Source organism: Sitophilus oryzae, unplaced genomic scaffold (genome assembly GCF_002938485.1).
Source record: "Sitophilus oryzae breed Bouriz unplaced genomic scaffold, Soryzae_2.0 scaffold_179_pilon_pilon, whole genome shotgun sequence".
Taxonomy (NCBI): domain Eukaryota; kingdom Metazoa; phylum Arthropoda; class Insecta; order Coleoptera; family Curculionidae; genus Sitophilus; species Sitophilus oryzae.
In genome coordinates, this window is record NW_022146501.1 from 1,044,006 (window position 1) to 1,068,245 (window position 24,240).

Here is a 24,240-nt window from a genome sequence, read left to right on the forward strand (position 1 = left end):
TTATTTGTTGTTTATTTTCCTGTAGCAGCACGTTTTTCGAACTCGCTGTAAGAAACTTACAGCAAGTTCTTATTTCTTAGAACTTGCCGGAAGAGGCAGCGCGTTCTAAAGGCCGGTTTACACGTTGCTGCTGAAACGCATAGTGTAACGCTGCACTAAGGCGGGTTGACGCGGTCCAAGTGTACTTAGACCAAGTGCTGCCATATAAGTGTAGTTTATGGATGCTGCGCGCACACTTGTACACTGTTTGTATCGTATCAATGTTTTATCCAAGTCGAGTTGGAAAACTTCATATCATCCTACAAAGCTTTCCAATTCGACTTTGATAAAATAGAATCAGCTTACAAGTGAGGCGCGCACACCATCCACATAAATATACTTTTATGGCAGCATCCAAGTGTAACTTAGTCCAAGTCAACCAGGCTTTAGAACTTGCTGCAAAAAACTTACAGCGTGTTCTTAGAACATGCTGTCAAAAATACCTAATTCTTTAATGTAAATTTTAATACCTTATTCCTCTCTCTTTAATGTAAATTTTATGTACCAAATATACGCAAAATAATGAATTTAATATTTGTTTTTTTTTTCATAGTAAACAATTTACTAAGCACACTAGTTTATGTGGCGCCCCCTAGTGTCAATGTACCGAGCTAAACATATGCACTTAAGTTCCGGGCATTAACACCAGAGGGCGCTGCTAGCATTTTTTTAGTTCCGGGCACTAACACCAGAGGGCGCTACCAGCATTTTTTAGTTCCGGGCACTAACACAAGAGGGCGCTGCTATCATTTTTAGTTCCGGGCATTAACACAAGAGGGCGCTGCTATCATTCTTAGTTCCAGGCATTAACACCAGAGGGCGCTACTAGTTTTGTTAGTTCCGGGCATTAACACTAGAGGGCGCTGCTATCACTTTTAGTTCCGGGCATTACCACCAGAGGGCGCCACATGCACAAGTTAAAAAAAACAATTATTTTCATTTCAATAGATTTATTTATTTATAATAAATTACTACATAACATGGATTCGAGAAGGATGGATTTAAACAATGATTATTTATTTTATACTGGATGATGAAAAGTGCCTATATACAAGAGTATTTACATCGCACTTGGACCGTGTCAACAAGCCTTTAGTCATAGTCTCCTAAACTCCTAAGGTCTAAGAAGGCCATGACTATTTAGCTCAAGGTTGCTTATGAGCGAGATATCTTCAATTGCAACCAAAATGGGACACTCTGTACATGCCTCAGGAGTATCCATTTTAGTTGCAATTGAGGGTTTTTTGACTTATTAATAGAACCTAACAGTTTCTACAAACTTGAGTTACATTTAAGTGAAACCAACATAGCCCTCGCAGTTTCCATCTAAAGATGATAATAAAAATGTTGCATTTCAGACACCCCTCGTATCTCACTAGCCTGATATGTCAAAAAGATAAACGCATTTTTATAAAACTATTTACGTAGAACCCCAGAGGCTTATTTAGTTTTTCTTTTAAGAATTTTATAGACAAAGTATTGACCAATGTTTACTTTATTTTGGACACAATGGGACACCCTGTATATTTGTAAGGGAATCTTTTTACAAGCTTCTCAAAGTATTTTTTAATGACACAGTGTCATCTATTTTTAATAAGCTTTTAAAATGACGAATTAATTTCGTAATATACAGGTTGTCCCAATTAAAAATAAACATTGGTCAAAATTTCAAAAATAGAAACTAATAAGACCACTGGATTCTTCGAAAAAAGCATAAAATTATAAATAACTGTGATACGAGGGGGTCTTACATTGCCACATTTTCAAATTCGCCCCGTATCAAGAATACTAAATGGGCTAGCAAATGTAACTAACTCATGTTCGTAAAAATCGGAAGTTTTTTTACGAATAAGCCAAAAAACCCACTAACCAAATGGAATACTATACAGGGTCCAGCAACAAACAGTACGCCGAGCATCGATAGAGGTCGTTTATTCAAGAACTTAAGGATTTTATTGCACAGACGCATTAAGTGCAGACTTAAACTGTGTATAGTTTGTCCAACGAGAGGGTACACGGCAGTGACAGTTATGTGAGCCATTTTAATCTACAAGTAAATTGTACTTTCTGTCGTTTTTTGGATATCGTCTGTCAAAATTTTCCCTAACACGTTGAAGAGATCTTACTGAACACAAGAGAAGAGCGTCGCCAGTCGATGGCCTAGAAGGCGCAGTAAAACAAAATCCTCGGTTTTTTTTTGCAAATTTCTCGAAAACTTTACCCTTAAGGCAATTTTTTAATCTCTAGCTTACGCTCTGCCCACCCTTAGCTACGCTCTTGCTGGAACATATTTCACGAAAATATATTCACTTGTATACAGGATATCTAAAAAAAGTGCTAGTGTAAAGTATTCCTTTCTTATCACTGTAGAAGTTTTGATAGTTCCAGAGAAATAAACTAACCAATAAAAATATATACATTTACAATATATTTTAAAAAATAACTAAAAACCTACAAATTGACGCCTTGAAGTTAAAACTATACTCAGTGTTTACAGTTGGTTCACACTAACTTTATCATGCATATCGTAATCGTACATTGTACAGGGGGTTCAAAATTCGATGCCGAACTTGCTAAAATTTCTTATTTTTTAAAAGGAACGCACTGAAATATTGACACGACTTTTTCACCTAATAGTTTTTTGCCCTGTTAAAAAAATCCAAGAAAAATTACTGTATGTTTTTAACCACCTTCATATTAAACGTTGAGCACCCTGTATAGTTATAACATTTATAATCGTTAGTACAGACCACCTGTATTAAATACCAAGCATTGTTTCTATTTCAAGCCTTGTATTTTTAATTTTTTTAGAAAATGGCTGCAAAATACAATATGATCGAAAAAAAACCGCGTTTTGTTAATTATATGGGAAATATCGATGTTCATTTCCCAGCCAACTGGACGCCGTTTTTTTTATCATACGGTATATGTACAGAGTTTTCAGAAATATTTAGTGCGATACCAGCAAGTTTCCCTATTGAAGGTAGAAGAAAACTATAAATGTAGGACATGTAAGGTTTTACCTAAATCGCCAGAGAGTGAAATAAAAATAAACAAAAGACGATCAGAATTATTCCAAAAAATTGTATAACTTAATTGTATAACTTAATTTTTTATCGCACTAAATGTCTCTGAAAAACCTGCATCTATATTTTATGTACTTATTTCTCTTGAACTATCAAAACAAGTTTAGTGTAAAAACTTAAAAACGTGTAAAAGAGGGCCATTTAATACATCCACATTTTTTTCAGACACCCTATACAACTGAACATAATTTCCTGAAATTTCAACCTAGTGCACGTTTATGGTCTGCACTTAAAATTAACTTAAGACGCTTTGTTGCAGGACCCTGTATATTTTTTACTGTGGTTATCAACACTGTCTATGCCATAGGTCTATGCCAATTAGACAAAAAGCCTATATCGAAATACAGGGCGACCCGGTATATTAAAAAGACCTAATATAAATTTTTCTGTTCGCGATTTTCACCCCAATTTATTTTACAAATGTGGCCAATGGTAGCGCACATGTTGAAAATATTTTTACACATGTACAGGGTGATACAAAAATATTTTTGCACTAATGTTGTTGTAGTTTTCCCTTAAAACTAAAAAAAAATATCTATAATAATTTATAGAGCTCATACTTTTTGTACCATTTTTGTTTAAGATTTTACTATTAATTTAAACTGAGTTATTTTTTAGACTTTATATCGTTGGATAAGGTTGGATAATAAAGTTAAAAATTATTTTTGACTTCAATTAGATTTGATATAGAAGCACGACATAGATTTTCAGACATTTTTAAAACTTGTATTGTCCAATTTTCTAAATAAAATAAATACATATAGTTTTGAAAAAGACACTATATACTTCAATTTGAAAAACAAAATAATAGTGATGTTATTTAAAATTTGAAAATTTCTATAGTAAATCTACAGAGCAAACAAAATATAAACCTTCCCATTTAAAAAACTGCAACATTAAGTGTAAAATTATAGTAGAATCACCGTGTAATAAAAACAGTTTGCAAGAAAGAATGAGGAAAAAGATGTTAACTTGATTTGAAGATTTTTCAGTATACTGGATCACCCTGTATATAGTATATATTGTAAATTATCATATAAAATTAAAAAAAAATATTACAATTATTTAATTAAAGAAAAAAAATTATAATATGCAACTGATAGTTGTTGGTTTTAAAAATATTTTTTAGAAAATATAGGCAACCAACAAATCATCTTAACTTACAAAAACCCGAAAAAAAATTAAAAGTGTGATAACCACAGCAAATAGGACACAATAATATTTATAATCAATATTAGGTGTATTCAATCAAATTGAGGAGTGTTTTATCTTTTTTTCTTTAATTAGCACAATCAAAAACATCTAAAAATTAAAGCAACAAAACCAATAATATCATAATTTAACATTTACCTTACTCTGCAAATTAAATATTTGTACTGAAAAAAAACACCTTATATTGATTATATTACATATAAAAGCAAATTGTAATATTAAGAAAAATGCGACAGTTAAGTTTTACATAAATACAGAACAATTAGAAACAACTGGAAAACAACAATTAGATGTACATGTAGCATCCATATATTTATTAACAAAATATAATTTGATATTATTTATACTGTACTTTATTAATAGATGAAAAAATAAAAAAATAAATATTTTTTATTAACTCTGTTTTTTTTATTGTTATTCTAATGAGGCAATTTTCAATATTTTACGCCGATCTAAATTTTGTATTAAGAAACAAGGTAAGTTTCAATAGTAATAATCAGCTAAAAATATTAAGTACCTGTATTAGCGAAAAAATTACTCTAAACTGAAATAAGAATGATTATAATATTTAAATAATTAACGGTAAATCAACAAAATGAAATATTCCAAAAAAAATAATGATTGAATTTTTATCCGACTTTATATTTAAGAAGCGTTTCCAAATAACTTTAACGTCAAACACAAAGTTTTTAAGTTAAAATATCACACAAAATATTAAAAAAGATGTTATAATAAACAGATGGTGCCCCATGTACTTCTAGTTAGTTAACTACAAAACTTCAGGTAAGAAGAGTGAATATGAAATAAATGCGATAATAAATATTATTTAAAAAAATAACTGGTTAAAATAAATTAGTTTCGCTCATTTTATATTATGGCGAATGCGCTAGGCTACCCTGGAATATATTTAGTTAGATACAATATGAAATATTCAACTAAACAACTAACTGTCTGTAAAAAATAAAAGAATGTGTAATATATTTTTGATATAAAAAATGTATATTTATTTTAGTATACAGGGTGTCCCGTTTTAAAAACATACATTTCATACCAATAACATTAAAAAAATTGACAACTTACAACATTTTTGCACTGTTAAAATTAAAAACCATGTGTGACAATCTTTAAAATCAGAAAAAAATGCGCTATTTAATACACTCCTAATATACAGGGTGTGTTATTTAAACATTAAACATGTTTATACCAATAACTGTAACAATTGAGAGCTTTTGCTAATTTAAAATTAAAACTTGACCAAAAAGATTAGGACAAACAGCAATGTTATAGGCATGTAAAAAATAAAATAAAGTTGTCAAGTTAATTTGTATTATGTTATGACAGATGCGCTAGATTTTAGAATATACAATAAAAATCGGTATTAGCGACTGTTTCGTGACACACCCTGTACAAAAGTCTTTGTTGAATGAAATGCGCAACTAAAAATGTCAGTCCACGTGTGCAAGCGTTTTTACGACATATTATTCCTATTTATTTATTATCGAATTTGTTCCATTTCGCTGTATTACAATTATTACATTATTATTATTACAAATACATACAAAATGGCTTACGTTATATAGTCTGTTCAACGAGCCGAAGAAGACTTTGACAGAAGATATCCTTAAAAATGACAGCAAATACAATTTACCTGTTAATTAAAATGACAAACACAACTGTCACTGTCAGGGATCCTCTCGTTGGATAGACTATTACACATGACATAAAACAATGCAAAATAGTAGGTATATCGAATTAGGAGTAAAAATTATACTTTTTGTGGCGACGCTGTACGTTCGACGTTACAGGCGAGGCACAAAAAGTCATTTTTACTCCGAATAGAACATACTATTTTTTTCAAACGTCACAAATAATTGATGCAATGATTTAAACACAAAGAACGACGCAAATAAAATAAAAACATTTAAAAGTAAGTAATTATATATCGAGAAACTATGATTACGCTAGTTAAATTTGACACTTAATGTCAGTTTAATAATATATTTTTTCGTATTTTTATGCCTAGGCATTAAAATATTTTTTTATATTGTCAATCACGTCGCAAAAATTAATACTTTGTGACGTTTGAAAAAAAAATATATTTTATAATGATAAAAATTGATCAGTCATGAAAAAACATCTGTCCCTAGGCCAGTGGCGCATCTACAGACTGGATCTGGGAGGAATAATTGCAATATTTAAGTAAACTAGTAGATTTTAATGAAATTTTTGCTAAAAAATTTTTTAGTAATTGTGGGAAAAAAATAAACTTGGAATTGCAATTATTTTTATTTCATTTATAAATTTCTTTCTGGGAGGGGTAATTATTCCCTTTACCACCCTATCCTGTCCTAGGGTCACGCCCCTGTCCTAGGGTACCAAAAATAATTCACAAAAGCAAAAAAAAACTATATGAACACAAGTATTAACAAAATGGATTATTTTACTAAAAATAATCAATCCAGAACTTATAAAAAATGATTAAATCGACCATTAAACTATTAAATTATCATCTGATCGTAGATATAGTTAGATAAATTCCATAACATTTAGTTTGTGTTAATAAAATAAATTAAATATTAAACAATATAAACTTTAGAACTAAAATAATACTTGTGTTCATAGGGCTATAGTGACGCAGCTGCGCAAGCATAACATTTATAATTTTGATAATCTGGAATAAATTTGGAGTAATTAATTAAAAATAATTAAAAAACTACTACTATAAATAATTGGTAATGATACAAATTTATAAAGAATCTCTTTAATTCTATTAAAAAAATATTATGTTATAATACAACTAACAATTTAATTAATAATTACAATATCTAATGACCTTTAATGAATGCAAAAATAAAAGATAAATGAGATTGATAAAAAGCTTAAGAGAAATTATAACAGATTACTATAATATTGCTCAACATATTTTTCATAAAGATTAATGCATAGATTTTAATGATTTAAAATTAATCAAACACGCCTCAAACTAGAGGCGATTAGATAATTAATAGAGCATCAAAATAAATAAATATAAAGACAATATAAACAGAAATAATGGTCCTATTCATAAAATAAAGTGAATTGTTCTTAACTAGTGTTTTAGTTTACAAAATCTTAAGAAAAAAAAAAGATTTTTATCCAGATTATCAAAATTTTACAAAAAATCAATAACACTAATATGACGCCTGATATACTTAAATAGTTAAGAAGAGGATAAAAACCAGTAAACAAATTTATTGAAACAATAACACTATTAATGAAGCTAACGAACCTTGGTGAGGCATTGAGGAGTATTGAGTCTGCTTTATGTTGAGTGAAAGAGGAAAGCGAAGAGTAGGAGCAACTGTTGGGATATCCATTGTTAAGAAAATGCAGAGATATCTAAAAAATAAAATAAAAATAATATTAAAAAAAAAGAATAAAACGAACTATGTAAAAATTAAAATAAATATATTTTTATTAACGCAATAACTATGTTTTTTAAATTAATAGTTATTTGTATATACCCTATGAGAAAAAAAACAGCATCATAGTGGCTTTTAAAATAACAATTAATGACAATTATTTCTGAGAGGTAGACCGCAATATATCATTTGTAAAAAATTGGTATAAAAATGTATAAAAAATTAAAGAATGAAATGTTAAAAAAATTCAAAGTTCATATTTTTTTAAATTAAGGTTTTCACCTTTGTATAATAATCGGTATGTTTGAAACCTTTTTCCTTTTTTTCATTTAAATGTTATTTTTGACAAATTTTTATATCAATTTGTAATAAATGACAACATATTATAAAAACTTATCATAATTTTCAAGCTTGTGGATGAAATTTAATAAGAAAAAAAAAGAGATAAATAACTTACCAGTGATGAAGGACTGCGACCACACTAACAGCTATTAAGTACAGTCCTCAATGGTCTTTCTGAGTCTTTCCCTGCAAATTTCATTCCATTTAAAGCTTTTTGATGTCCACCATAATATTTGCAGATGGTACAGCTTGTGGATTTTTAACAGCAATTATCCCATCTTATACCTAAAATTCCAAAAAAATATTAAGTAAATTTTTACTACACAATTTTGGAAGATTTTTGGAAGAAAAAAACAAAAATAAAAAAGATTAACCAAAATTATATTTATTAAAATATATATTTATGGCGTTTATTCTAGTGGGAACTTTAATATATATCGTCAAGGTGTGTGTGACGAGTTCTGCAATTTTAAACCAAACAGTTTTGAAATGTTGACAATTTGGCGAAGGATTTTTTTTAATAGTTAATTGTGTGTTGTAATCAGTATAAAAATTGTGAGGAAATAAATCCGGTAAGTATTTTATGATTTTATCGTGAGTTTAAATTAGCGGACCCCCGTAAACCCTAACTATATGCAACCAGTAATACAGTATCAGCATTTTATTTTATCTTGCCTATTTTTTATAGTTGTTGGCCGTTCTAATATTGGAAAAGCGCTTGAATATTAGAAAATTTTAAACATTTTCAAGCTGTCCAATGAAATTTTATATAAAATATATAAATAACTTACCATTGATGAAGAACTGGATCCGCTCTAACAGCTATTAAGTAACAGCAGACCAATTTCTTCTGCACAAGTTTCATTCCATTTAAATCTCTTTTATAACCACCATACATATTATTTGCAGCTAGTTTGGCTTATCGGTTTCTAATAGCAATTGTCCTATCGTATGCCTAAATAAAAAAAAAAATATTAGGTAATTTTTTATTATAGCAATTTTTGAAGCTATCAGAAAACAGACAATAACATAAATTATGTTAATATTTACAACTATGTAACATAACAAACAAATAATAGACATTTTATGTAATAGTTATATAAAATTAAAAAAAAAAAAATTATTGATAACTTCAGAAATGATACAAAAAATTGTAAAATTCCTTGATAAGAAAATAAAGCACTATTATAATGAGTTAACTAAAAATAAAATATCTAATTTACTAGATATATAGAAAAAGAAAAAATTAATATTTAGTAATAACTCGTAAATTTATTGCGTTATTTTGGTGATAACTTTAATAATTTTGAAATAAATTTAAAGATATGCAACCAGTAAAACACTGTTAGCATTGTATTTTTTTCCACTTTAACTGGCCATATGTTTTTAATTTTTTGAGCTCTAATATTAATTAAAAAAAACAATTATATTAGTTTTCCAGTCAAGTTTTAATACGGTTTTATTATTATAAATGTCATACACTCTCAAGTATCACCCAGTTATTGGTAAAACTGTATATTTTTAAGTGAAATGAGTAAAAAAGTGAATAAATTAAAAAAAAAAGAAATAAACATAATAATTTTGGTGTATTTTTTATTAAATTTTGATAAAACTATTACAAAGAAAGGGCAGGAATGTCTTTCAGAAATTAAAAAATGTGCCATCTAATATATTTTTAATGTATAGGGTCTCCCATTTAAAAAAATACACATTAAAACTTGAAATAAAACTTTATAATTTCTTTTTTTTTCAATGAATGTTCTAGCTTCTAAAATAAAAAAAAGTTAAAACCTGTTAAAATTTAGGGCCAAAATAAAATGCTAACTGTACAAACTGCGGAGTATGAATATTCTGCAAAATTTAATCATTTTACAAAATTTTCAAGCTCATCAATGTCACTTTATGACAATATATACAGGGTATTTCACGTAACTAGTCCATTAAAAGTGTTTTAAAACGAAATTTAGTCCAAATTAAACTAGTTACAGGACTCAGAAAAATATATACCGTGAAAAACTTTTAATGAACCAGTTCTATGAAAATCTCTGTATATAAAATGATCAAAATAACTTACCATTATTAAACGGTAAGAGATGTCGAGCCCAACCCTGGTTCTATTAACTTTACATCCTGAAACGACTGACATTGTTCTGTATCCAATCAAATATGTTCCTTCAAAGCTGCAACTTGTTCGTTGAGTTGTGACAGTAGCTGTCAAAATCCGTTATCAATTTCTTCAGCTCACTAAAAGCACAAAAAAAAATTAAAATATAAAAAATTTAAATAGGTAATAACAAAAATTATGACGTCAGTTTGTTCATACTAAATTTATCATAATTTTCAACCTTGTCAAAGAAATTTAATAAAAAAAATAAAATAAATAAATGAGACGTCTAAATGCAAAACCCGACAAGTGACCTATTTTGGAAAATTGAGATCTATAGACCATTTAATTCGTTATTTAGAATTATTTTTGTTAAAGATATTTTCAAGAAATAATACACCAGATAAATTCAGTCAGGTAGATTTATTATTCTTTCTACTATTCATAACGTTTTAAATAATTTTTAGTGTATTTTGTAAAATTGATTTCAATGGACTTGTCAGGTTTTGCATTTAGAGACGCCTGAAATAACTTACCATTGATGAAGGACTGCATCCACTCTAACAGCTGTTAAGTACAGTTCTAAATGGTCTTTCTGAGTCTTTTTCTGCGCCCTAAATGGTCTTTCTGAGTCTTTTTCTGCAAGTTTCATTCCATTTAAAGCTTTTTGATGTCCGCCATAATATATTATTTGCAATTAGTACTACTTGTTGACTTCTAACAGCGATTGTCCCATTGTATACCTAAAATTCAAAAAAAAGTATTAAGTAATTTTTTAACGAATCAATTTTTAAAGATTTTTAAAAACGAAAAAAAAATATATTAATATTTAGAACTTATTTAGAACTACGTAAAATCATAAATATACGGCTATTATACCAATTTAAATAAATCACAAACAATAAAGATCTTAAATAGACTCTAATAAAAATAATTATAATTTTTATATAATATTTGCGGTTTTAACGATCGAAAAAAATATAAATAAGGTATCTGCTGTACTAAAAATATCAAAATAAAAAAAATCAACTTATATTTACCATACCGTAATTTTATTGTGCCTATCTTATTGGAAACTTTAATAATTATTAAAGCCAGATTTAAAAACTGCATTTTTTCCAAGATCGCTATATGCAACCAGTAATACAGTGTCTGTATTTTATTTTGTCCTGCCTTTAATAATCCATTTTATTATTGTTTTAGTTAAAAAAACAGAAAAAAATAGAGCAATATTGGACCAAAAGAGCTTAAATACGATGGAAAATTTAATATTTTTATAAGATTTTTAAATTTTATAAGAATAAGTTGAGAGGCATAACTTACCATTATTAAAAGGCAACAGGTGTTGAAGTCAATCCAGTAAATGGCATTTTTCTGTGTCCATTAAATTTTTTCCTTTAAAACTGGAACTTGGACTGGAAACAGCTGTCAAAACGTCCATTAATACCAATTTGTGTTGCTTACTGAAAATACAAAAAACAAATAAGTAAATTTTTATAGTCGGTTTCTTCACACATTTTGGAATAAAAATTTTTGTTTTTTTTATGTGTTTACTTTTTGTTTTTTTTTTTTATTTTTTTACGTTAGATAGATATTAAAAAAATAAACGCAATAGTAACTCTTTAAAATATTTCAAATATTCATAGATTTTTACAAAAAGAAAACATACTAAATAAAATTAAAATTGTCTGATACAAATTTGTAAATAACTACAAAGTGTGAAAAAAAATATATTAATATATTTTCAATCTCAAACTTATTTTATTTTGAATTTGCAGCCTACAATTTTGTAGTTAAATACATAAATTGTAACCTTAAAAATAAAAATAACTTACCATTTTCATAGCGCAACAGTAATGAAGGCCAATCAATCCAAATACTATTGATTGTATCTTAAAATTGTCATTGGTGGGTAAGATTTTCAGTATCATTTTATTCAAAAAATTCCTTGGCATTCCTCCAACTTATGTACAGTAGTAACTCATTTGCAGATTTGTAACAGCAACTGTTAACGCCCAGTACATCACTCGAACAGATATCTAATAATAAACAAATATTAATAAGTATATTAATTTGTATCAATGTAGAAAATTAAAATAAATAAGAAAACATTGTAATATCAATATAGATAGGCAAAATACAAAATTAAGTTGATTTGAATGAAAAAATTCTCCTAATAAATTTAAAATTAAATATTGCACCTAAAGTTATTGAAATATACATATTATATGTGTAAAATATGTCATAACTTCCACGCTTTCCAAAAACTTTAATAAGAAAGAAAATAATGTGAAAAAAACTTACCATTTTTGAGAGATATCTGCGTTGGTGAAGTCAATTTAATGTCCTGTATCTACTGTAGAATAAATTGGTCATCTGTGAGCCTTTTCCCAGTTTAAATTATGCCAAAACTTCTTTGGTGTTTCTAATAATCCATCCAAGTTGTTATAACAGCTGCCATTCTACATTTCCACCAATAGATATGCTTGTATAATACATAAATAAATGAAACTTGACGTCCAAGATACCAATAACATCTATAAAAAAATAAAAGTTGTGATAAGTATTTATTTTTTGTAACTAGATGAAAAAAATTACCTTAATACAGTTGCTCCAAATTTCATTCAAAAAACTTCCGTTACAGGGAACAAAATCCTCCTCCTTTCCTCAAACATCTTCTATCTCCTTTAGTTCTATTTCAAAGCAATCCTCTTCCATCTTCTCTGTCCTCTTCTATTTTCCATGTCTCACCAATTCTTATTCAACTACTTATATAACTAACTTATACAAATTTCAGGCGTCTTACAAACATTTTTTAAAAAGGGGGAAAGGGATATAATGCTACAACAAACGACTACGCTAGCGCACCTACCTAAAAAAAGAAAAACACTTTTTTTAGTCAAAGAAAATGATAAATATAAAGTTATATAAATTTACCTGATGGCATCTAGAGGATGGCTCTAATCCTGCTGTTGTCCCCCAGAAAAATTCATTCCAAAGCAGTTTAGTACTAAAAAGATTTATACAGGAACAAACTGAATTTAATTTTAGTAACAAAAATAAATTACTAATACTTTAATTCTCATTATAATGTAAAATTACATTATTTACTAATTTACCTTTAATTAAAAATGACTATTAAAAAAAATTAAATAATATCAATTTTAAAATAAGACGAAAAATAGTTATTTCCAAATATAATAGAAAAACAATATGCTACCTAATTTTGTCTCTTGGAGTTATTTTTTTATTACCCATTTATTTTTGCTAAAAAACTTTATATTAAAGCCTTGTATAGAGTAAGAAAAAAGTAAAAATGAAATGTAAAAATTGCACATTAAAAAATGAGTACTTAATGCAAGTAAATGTAGGGAACCTAAAGTTACTGCTTTGGAACCACGACGCGAACCGACTTTTGAAGTTCTTCAAGCCATACTGTATCACCTGTAAGAGAAAAAAAATAATATTAGAATATTTCTAACAAATATATATGCTGTTCAACAGTTATGCTTCACAACAAAAAAAAAACAATGTAAAAATATAAAAACTCACCATCACATCTTGCTTAAGTTCATTTTGAGTCCCACCATAATAATTATACGGCGAAAAAAACAGTGGCGTCTCACTGCTATGGGGCACATCGAATGCCCCCAACTCCATGGACTTCGGTCGATCCTGTAGAGTTGACAATAAACACGTTTTCCAGGTATTCGACGGTGCCTGGAACAATCCGAAATTTTTTGGGACTGATCATATGCAGCATGTAGATAGAATTTCTGACTTCTTCAGTCTTGTTTTTTAAAATCGCGCTGCGAACCCGGGTTGTCCTAAAAAAATGAAAAAAAAAAATAGTTATATAAGTAACTACAAGTTAAATAAAAATTTAAACTTATATCTACTATAAGTTTTAAAAAAGTTGTTGTATTTACTATACAAGTTATTCTACTTTAAATTGAAGCTCATGTATGTTGTTTAATAAACTAAAATATACAACACTTTATATAAAAAGAATTTTGATTGCTACATGGTGTGATAGAAAAGTTATTTGGTAGAGAGTACAGTAAAAGTTTACAATTTAATGTAATATAAAAAAATTAGACTTACTTTTAACAGGTTTAAGTTAGGCCTGGTTATGCTCGCCTCCTCCCGACATTTTCTGCCTTCAAAATTCGACGCGGGGCAGACCAAGAGAAAAAACAAAAAAATGTTTCCATGACCCGCCTGCGAGTGTGTGCTGGTTGCCTTCCTTATGCAGATTCGACCCATTGGTCGACGATTAAGCCTCACCAGTCAGTTCCCATCCCAATTAAGCCGCCTCGTCTGGGGTCACCCTCGTCACCCGTCGGACGGACATCCACCGGGACCCCCTACAGGCGGACCCCTCATCATCTTCAATGTGTCCGATATCCCGCCCCCTGCCTCTTCGAGGGTCACGGAATACGTGCACGAAGAAATCTCGGAGCTTGGGTGCCAGGTTGTATCCGGCCGAAGCCTCTAGCATTAGAACACCTAGCTCGTAAACCAGAGGGTGGTGACTCCCTTGGGTACCTCTGCATGCTACACAGGTCATCGATGCCCGAACATCAGGGTTAGGGTGTGACCCAAGAAGTCTCCTCTCTTGGGGAAGGCCGCGCCGCGCTCTGGAGTCATCTTAAGCTCGGGAATCCACACCGACAAAAACACTGTTAACCAACTGCATCAGCTAACGAAATTCACTAATGTTGAATTAGGAAATTTTATTAACCAACACAGAGAGCTAGCAATGCTCGTGTGAGTGGGACAGGAGTGTGTAGTGTTGTAGTATTAATATAACGCGCCTAAAAAAAGAAAAAAATATTGGGATACCTATAAAAATATTATCGAACACCTATAAAAATATTACGATAATATATAAATAGGTATATTTATTTTAAATGAAAAAAGATATATTATATTTTTAAAAAATAACGAAAACTCTAAGTATGCCCTATAAAAAGAAATTTAAATTAAAAATAGCAATTTACAAAAAATCAAGACATCGAAATCCAACAGGCGGCCATTTTATTTAAACATTCCTTGACCGAAAAAATTAAACAAAAAGTCAAAGATATATTACGTAATTTACCAAAAATGTAGTACTATTAGTACTATTATTTTACCCTTAGTTTTACATACTTATTTATTAATCTACGTATATTATTTAAACAATATTCTTAAAAATTAATAACTTAATGGGGAACATTTCAGAAGAAGGCTGCCATGATGGATATTGCGAAATCCAAAAATTTTGAACTAAAATATCTCAAAAAATACATAAAACTACGGGTACTCACTTTTTCAGGAGGCTAAGCAGGGCACTAGTAACAGATTACGCATAAATTGTGTACACTAAATGCACTTTTTCGTCAGAAAATTTAAAAAATCGATGCAACCGACGGGAGGACGTCCGAATCCTTCAATTGCAAACGACCAAAGCAGAACCGGCGTTGCCAAATTGAAGTCATTCCTAAAATTTAAGCTGCTCATAAAATTAATTTATTTATTACTAATAAAATTGTTTATAGGGAAATTCTTGTAAATTAAGTTTAATTTTGTTCTCAAAACTTATTATTTACTCAATATACGTTCCACTGAAATCGTTTTTTTTCGTAACGCAAAATATTTATTATCATAAATAAGAAACAAATAAGTAATTATAAACATAAACACACAAAAATCAAAAAATAAACATAGAATGAAGTTGTTTAAGTACATTTTTAATGCTATAAATACATCAAAACCAAGAATAAAGACTATAATGTTAGTACCACAGTTAGTACGTAAAGAAATTTCTACAAAACAACATCACTGGTACTTGTTTTACTAAAAATATAAATATAGAAATGACCCTCACTATAGTGCCAGTGATTAATTTAAACTAATATAATTTCACGAAAATCACATAGAGAAAAAGATTTTCGACATTTTTTAACAATCCGGCAACATTGAACGGGTATAAAATTCAAAACCTGCACGCAACCGAAACTGACCAATTACGATCGAGTATTTTTTGCTCTTGGATGCCTCGATTTTAACTTTTTTTAATAGACATGGATGGTTTTTGTTAAAATTTTAGTAGAATATGCTTCCACAGATGCTTCTTAAATTAATTAAATGATTTGTCTTTATTTGTATTTATTCCCTCCAGTATAAAATATCATACAAAACTTATTTTATATTGAAATTATCTGGTACGCACATAAATTAGATGAACTATAAAATATAAAATCATGCATTTCTTTAATATCTTAATAAATTATTAAGAAACAAGTGTTTTTATTCAATAAATATCCCTTAGTTTAATAAGAAACTAATTCTATATAGTTAAATAGTAAGAAATATGAGATAAAATATATAAAAAAATAACTTCAAAAGTCTTTAACTTGACTCAATGTTCACAGCTCTTACCGGATGTATCTGTTCAACTTTTGGCGCCACAATTTTCAAATTTGAAATTTAATTAAGCTGAAAAATCCTTTATTTACAAGAAAAAATATATTAATAAGTACAAATTATGATCGAAAAAACGGCGTCCAGTTGGCTGGGAAATGACGATCGAGTACATTTGCCATAAAATGACAGCGATCTTCATTTTATAGTCATCGCTGACGCTATTTTTTTTCGATCATATAGTACGGTATTATTTATATTATTATTTTAATATTTCGCACAACACGTGAACGCTTATTATGTATTTTCATAGTCAATAAAATTAAATAGAAATAAAACTCTAGATTCCTACAATTAATCTAATTGCTTAGATTATTTGTGTTATTATGCTACGTTTAAAAAGTGCTTTATTAAAAATTCGGTAAATTAAAAGGGATGTGTCCAAGTTTCTTCTTTTTTTAATTTTTAAAAGCTGTAGCTCCATATCATGTTCATAATAGGTTTTTCTTAATATTCCATTAAAACTACAGAGGCCTTTAAATGGCTTTTTAGCCTCCGTAATTAAAACTGTAGAATCAGCTTCAACAACATTGACAGTTACCTTGTTAAGATTTTTCTATTCTTACACCTAATTTATGCCATTTTTTTAGCATATATGATTTATAAACCATATTTTTCCTAATAGAAGGATGGAAGGATATGCAAGATTAATATATTCTAACATTTATTTTCCAGACAAAGCATAATATAGTATTAAGATTAGGACATAATTAATGTTAAGAAAGATCTTAATATAAATCACAAACTCACGTCTTAAGTTAGTCTAGTAAACACAGATATAAAACTAATAAGATCAAAACTCAACCTTCATCATATTGTCAAGATTTGGCATTATAGGAAACAAGAAATTACAGTAAATTACGAAAAGAATATCAAAGTACACGATATTAAATACTGTAATGTATTTTACGACACAAACCAGCTCCCTTATAAAGAGAAAAAGATAAAATATAAAGCTTATTTTAGTCTTATCAACACTCTTCACTCTTCGATAAAATATATGTCTAAAATTGCTATTCATCCACTAACTTGATATTTTTAAGAAATTATAATACAAACATAATCAAAGTAGCTAAAATTTCAAAAAACCCATAAAAAAAGGTAAAAAACCTCTATCTCCCATTGACGTGTGTATTATTCTATAAGAACTCATCATGGTAGTACTTATCTCCGTTATCTCTGCCTTTACCTAAAAAAATTATTATTATTAAAACAGTGCAAATTTGTATAAACTAAGATATATGATGACAGTGTATAGTAAAAATGCTAAAACCTTTGATTTTATCTGAAACAATTATATAACTGTTGAAAATGGTGGGCCCCTTTAGGTATATAACACTGACTTTTATTTTAAAAGACGTAAAAAATAACTTGTTTTCCTGTACAAATAAACACCTAAAAAATTACGCTTGGAAAAAAAAGACAGTATCTATATTTCCATACACTCGATATTGAAAAAGAAAATGAGGAAAATTGGAAAGATGTATAAGCTTTAAACGATGATGTAATTGAAATATTTCAAAGTGAAAAAAGGTGTTAAAAACAAGCAAAATAATGAGTACTTACATTTTCATGAGATTATGCAGGTTTTAAGGAACAGAATAAGCTCAAATAATGTACAAAAAAACACTTTTTCTACCAAAAAAACTGGAAAAATTGTAAAGAAACTTCCAACAACGGAAAATGTCGCCCTGTCATGATCATGTTTTGCTGCATAAATAATGCTGCGCCTAAAAGAAAATATTTATTCTTTTGAAATAGAGGGTGTATTATATGTTTATCATGATTTTGTAACGATTCGATTCGTTTTATACTTACAAAAATAAGATTTAATTTAGATCTTCACATAAATATAAAAATATTGGCAACCATTTTAGTTTTTAGTTCAAAATTTTCTCACTTTTTCCACAAGGGCGCTGTTAACATTCTTCTTCTTTTTCGTATTTCAGAGCTTAAATGATCAGTTACCACAGAATCAAACTAATGTTCTTCTTCTTTTCAATATTTATGATCCTAAACATATGCAACCACAGATTTGGTATAGATTATCTTCTTCTTTATTTTCATATGGCAGTGTTCTATAAAAAATAATCAAAAGGGGAGTGAAAAATTTTAATCTATGGGTAATTGTTAGACAAAGACAACAATATAAATAAACAAGTCCAGCAATTTTAAAATTAAAATACGTTTAAATTGGTTTAAATACTTTAAATCAAATAAAACATTTAAAAGTGAAATCGATGTGGTGATCTAGATAAATATCATTGATATTTATGCACACAATCTTTGAGATAAACTAAAATCTTTTTGGTTTACAAGCTAAGAATCCAACCGTTGATATCGACAACACTCAATGTTCAAGAAAAAGTATTCAAACTAGCTTTTTATTATACCTTGTGTTTATTATACTAATGCTGAATTTCTAGTTAAGACTCTTAAAAGAAAAAGTAGAGAATTTAAACAGTTTTCAAAAACATACTGATTGATCATTACATCAAGTGAAATGTTTTATCTTTGTTTTATCGAGGATATCATTGGAAATACTGGAGCACAATGCCCTAAAATGGAATGTTGTAAAGGGATGAAAAATACTCTTAAAGACTTATGCAGACAAAACACGTACATATAGTTATAATACTTACAAAAATGTCTAGAAAAAATCTTCGAGATAACAAAAATCTTTTTGGTTTACAAGCTAAAGAATCCAACAATCAAGAACACTTGAGATTCAAGAAAAAGTATTTTTATTATATTCTGTATACACTAATGCTGAATTTCTAGTTAAGGTTTTTATAGGAAAAAATAGAGAATTTAAACAGTTTTCAAAAGCAGACTGATTCATCATTATATAAAGTAAATAGTAATCTTTGTTGTATCGAGAATATGATTGGAAGTACTGGAGCACAATGCCCTAAAATGGAATGTTGTAAAGGTAAGAAAAATGCTCTTACTGATTTATAAAGACAAGACACGTACACATTTTTATAATACTTACAAAAATGTCTGGAATACACCCAAGAATACACCGAGACATATATTTTCTTGATAAAATGGTGAAGGAATTTTTTTAAAAATATTTGAAAAAATACTAAATAATAATAAAATACAAAAAAATGTCTAGAACACTAACAAGACATATATTTTGGGTTTAGTAGAAGAAACAGAGGTGACTTTAACAAATTTACAGCAAAGATTTGACCAGATTTGAGGCCAAATTCAAAAAAATTCTGTAGCTGGTCCTGGTATAGGACAATTTATTTAATGCTAATATGGTCTGTAATGCCATCTATTATTATTTCTTGTTTCTAGACTAGATATAACAAATTTCTAGTATATGTGTATAAAAATAGATGTAGCTCTTTTAAAGGTTTTAATATTAGCTGTTTGTTGTAGATAGAAAAAAGAGCTGAAATTTTGCAACTTCAAAATTTGGAAGAACTCGAACTTAATACTGAACGAGACAAAGCCAAGCCGAATGAGGTAGAATATTAGAAGAATTTTTGTTCACATTATTTGTATAAGTTAAAATAAATAAAACCTTGGGAATACGAAAATTATAAATAATAAATTATTTGTGTACTGTAAATACTATCCTATTTTATTATTATAAATATATCTGTTAGATATTATGTTTATTTATTGATAGTATTCAATATACAGGGTCGTTTCTTAAGTAAGGTTTTCACAAAAAGGTCTTACTTTTTATTTTGGAATTCTGGAGTTGTTTTATATATCATTACTCTTCCTTTTTGGCTTCCCTGTATATATTTATACAGGGAATATATAAGTCCTGATAAAAAAATATGTACTAACTCAGATATATCCTTAGTTTGTTTTATATAAGTCAATCTTAATGATATTTAAAAAAATTCCATGACACACAAAGACAATAATTTTCAACTAAATATTTTAGGGCATTCGAGAAAATTTTACTGTATATCAAATGAAAGTATAGACCTTTAATGTTCTATTTGCGTGCTAATTGTTACTGAACACAGAAACTTTTCATTTCTTTAGCACAATTTAGCAGATTTAACACGTTCTTTCTGATGCACACTAGAAGAATTTAGAAATTTTTAAACCAGTTCATTAATTGTTTTATTAAAGAATATTTTATTAGTTTCGTGAATTTTTTTAAATTTGTGCCACTTCAATATTAGTGGAAACTATTTTTTTAAATTTCTCATAAAAATATACTATAATGGTATATGTCTGGATGATGCATTTATACAGGGTTATTCACTTCATTGCCAAATGATTTGATGTTTAGTAATTATGAGTGATGATATCATTGGAGGACTCCTAATGCTACAGAGTGTCCCAAATAAAAAAAAAATATCAAAGTTGTATTTTTTTAAATGGAACACCCTGTATATTTTTACATTTTTAGTTTCTACGATTAAAATAAAGGTAAATTTGATTAAAGGTTTACCGCACTATAATCCTACCGTTTTTGAAATATTCACGATTTTGAGAAAATGCAGTTAACAGTTTTAATGTTTCATTTCTTTAGGCCTATTTAACTTTTTAAAACCAAATATTGTACTGAAGTTTTTCTATTTACTAAATTTTGTGCTGCGATAATAAAAATAATACTACTTTATACAGAGTGTCGAAAAATTTATATTAAATAATTACTAGCTTTAAACGGCAATAACTTGTTTAATTTAAATGGAACACCCTATATATTTGCTAAGAATCAGATGCACAATTTAATTGTCTATCAAATTGTATTATACCATCTCTCACCTATCTCGTCAAGTTTTCCTAGAAAATGCATTTTCTTATAATTTAGATCGATGTCCATTTCCAAGCCAACTGGACGCCGTTTTTTTTGGATCATACCTACGGTAACATGTGACATAAACACAGACTCATAATAATAGCAATAAAACTCACAAATAGAAGAAATATATACTTTTTTTAAGTGGCTTTTTTGATCCTGCTCAAACCACTCAACGTAAGAAGTGGAATTCTTGCTGTGCTTTATCAGCACCATTACAAATGATTAATTCGACGCGAACGAAGTCGCGGGTACACGCTAGTAGCAAATAAAACTCATAAATAGAAGAAATATATACTATTTTTAAGTGGCTTTTTTTCTGAAAATAATCATATATTAATAAATAAAACTTCAATTTTGAAGGTTTACTAAGAGTTTATACAAGGGTGCAAATGAAGTATAATAAATATTATAATAGATATTATCTATTTTTAGAGAGCTAAGGTTGTTTGGAGACCAATATGAAGGACACTGGGTCATTCTCTTTACCCTTTACGTTCTACAAAGTTTATTTTTCGAAAAATCTCGCCAATTGATAGTCACGAATCTCGGGAATAATTAATAAACGACAAAAATATCCACGACTGTATAATTTACCGTCGATAATTTAAAATACCCAGTCAAAAATGTCATTGTGTAGGTAAAGATAAATCTGCAAAACACGTAAAAATTATTTATGTGTAAAATAATGACACTTTCTGATAGGATTCTCCAGATTAATATGTAGAAAATATATAGGATGGATAGATTTGTCGTTATAGAGTAAAGGAATGTGTAGACATATCGATATTATAAGAAGAAATGTGACTTATTATTTCAGAGAAACAAAAGTATTTGAAATACGGATATAAGATACAAAATATATATTTTCATCTTATTTTTGAAATACTTTCTTTATTTCATCTTGTATCTCGTATTTAGATACATTTTTTTAGTATCTTAGTTTTTTATAAATATTAATGCTAAAATACTTTTATTAATTACTAGCCTGTACCCGCGACTTAGTTCGCAATGGTGATGATAAAGCAAAGCAAGAATTTCCATTAACATACAAACTGGATAAAATTTTCTCACATTTATGTCAGGATGAGAAAAAACAATATGGCGATATTATTATATAACTTGGTAATATTTGAGGGGTAGTTTCATCTCGTTGGAATTTGACTTTCGAAAAAACCGTTTGCCGAAAATGAGCTTTTTACGTCAAGCAGTTTAAGCAGAATCAATCACCCAACTTTTTAAAACACCCTGTATGATTTTTTAAAAAATTTCGAAATATGTAAAAAACAAAATAAATTATGCGTGTCCAAGCGTTTTCCCGAGAGACTAACCGTTTTTTAAAAAACAAATATTGTAATATTTGAGGGGCGTTTTCACCATCTTGGAATTTGAGATTCGAGAAACCTCTCCTTATCGAACCTCTACACCCCACAGGCAGTCCGTTTGCCAAAAACCAGCTTTAAACGTCAAGCAGTTTAAGCAGAATCGTGATTACTCAATGGTCATATTTTACGAAACACCCTGTATAAATTTATAAAAAATCTTAAAATATGTAAAACAACAAAATAAAATATACGTGTTTAAGAGTTTTTCCGAAAAAACTCACCGGTTTTTAAATAAAAAATATTCGAATATTTGGGGGGTTGTTTCACCCCTTTAGAATTCGAGTTTCGAAAAATCCCTTCTTATCGAACCTCTACACCCTAAAGTCAATCCGTTTTCCAAAAATCAGCTTTTTACGTTAAGCGCTTTAAGCAGGATCGTGATTAATCAATGACCAGATTTTTCGAAACACCCTGTCTACATTTTTAAAAAATCTTAAAATATGTAAAAAAAACAAAATAAAGTATACGTGTTTAAGCGTTTTTTCGGAAACTTGACCGTTTTTTAAATAAAAAATATTGTAATATTTGGGGGGTGGTTTCATCCCCTTGGAACTGGAATTTCGAAAAATCCCTTCTTATCGAACCTCTACACCCTAGAATCAAACTGTATGCCAAAATTGAGCTTCTTACGTTGAGTGGTTTGAGCAGGATCGTGATTAATCAGTATGTCAGTCACTTAAGGATTTTATATATTAGTATAGATAACAGCGCCTCTCTGTGCAGTTAGAGATGTGTTTGATCATACCGGTATTCCGGTACCACCAGACGCGAATGAAAACCACAAATTTCCATTTCAACGCCTGCCGAAAAATAAAAAAGCGATATATACACAGCGAGACTAGTAAACAAGACCGGTACGACCGAAGCCTGTTCCACATTTCCGCAAAGTAACACACTGATCTTCAATTTCTTCAATCTCTCTCTCAACCTTATAAATATCACGTACCAGCGTCTGGGATTCCTCAGATCTCGTACGAGCGCAGAGCAAAGAAGAAGTACTTCGCGGTACTTGTTTTTAGAGTGAAGTTTTCGCGCATCAAAAAAAAAAAGACTTAAAATCACGATGGATACTCTAAGGAACTTTTTGATATTGTTTTTTATGGTATCGGTTACGTTATCGAGTTGTTCCGGTACTGCGGACGTGAACAGTACCTCGGATACGATTTTTAAGAAGAATCTTCAATCGAGCAAGGGCAGGGAGATGAGAAGTTACATCGGGATGATCGGATGCGCTGTAAAGTACGACTTTTCATGTTTTTTGAATGTGGCCGAAGACTACTTGGAAATGCAGAAAACGGAATTGTTGGGTAAGCTAAAAAAAAACTTTACAGGGGGCATTTTAATACCCCACAGGGTTGTTTTAGATAGTCTCAATCACATGTGTGATCAAAATAATTCACCTAAATTTTTAGTTTTTAGT

At 28.9% G+C, this 24,240-nt stretch overlaps 1 protein-coding gene and 3 long non-coding RNA genes across 10 annotated transcripts in view; 2 read left to right on the forward strand and 2 right to left on the reverse strand.

The window, feature by feature from the left end:
- Positions 1-7,471: 7,471 nt before the first annotated feature.
- LOC115882806 lies at positions 7,472-15,618 on the reverse strand. Of its 2 annotated transcripts, XR_004050266.1 has the most exons (10): positions 13,122-13,304; positions 12,783-13,056; positions 12,489-12,721; positions 12,020-12,223; positions 11,508-11,647; positions 10,721-10,927; positions 10,155-10,324; positions 8,872-9,035; positions 8,196-8,365; positions 7,472-7,715 (listed from the first exon to the last, which is right to left on the reverse strand). It is a non-coding gene; the product is annotated as an uncharacterized LOC115882806 (long non-coding RNA). The 2 variants fall into 2 exon arrangements; XR_004050267.1 differs by lacking the exons at positions 12,489-12,721; positions 12,783-13,056; positions 13,122-13,304 and adding an exon at positions 15,497-15,618.
- On the reverse strand, positions 13,458-14,560 carry LOC115882807. The gene is made up of 3 exons (XR_004050268.1): positions 14,289-14,560; positions 13,737-14,011; positions 13,458-13,628 (listed from the first exon to the last, which is right to left on the reverse strand). It is a non-coding gene; the product is annotated as an uncharacterized LOC115882807 (long non-coding RNA).
- A 3,195-nt stretch (positions 15,619-18,813) lies between the features above and the next one.
- LOC115882885 lies at positions 18,814-19,588 on the forward strand. The gene is made up of 3 exons (XR_004050281.1): positions 18,814-19,019; positions 19,079-19,390; positions 19,449-19,588. It is a non-coding gene; the product is annotated as an uncharacterized LOC115882885 (long non-coding RNA).
- A 4,181-nt stretch (positions 19,589-23,769) lies between these two features.
- The window catches only part of LOC115882762, a 28,090-nt gene continuing 27,619 nt past the window's right edge, over positions 23,770-24,240 (forward strand). For 5 of the 6 annotated variants that reach the window (XM_030901002.1, XM_030901006.1, XM_030901003.1 and 2 more), the window contains exon 1: positions 23,770-24,127. In XM_030901002.1, coding sequence (XP_030756862.1) covers positions 23,884-24,127 — 244 coding nt within the window. In that variant the 5' untranslated portion in view covers positions 23,770-23,883. The remainder of the gene's footprint in view (positions 24,128-24,240) is intronic. The other variant, XM_030901000.1, reaches the window with a different exon arrangement.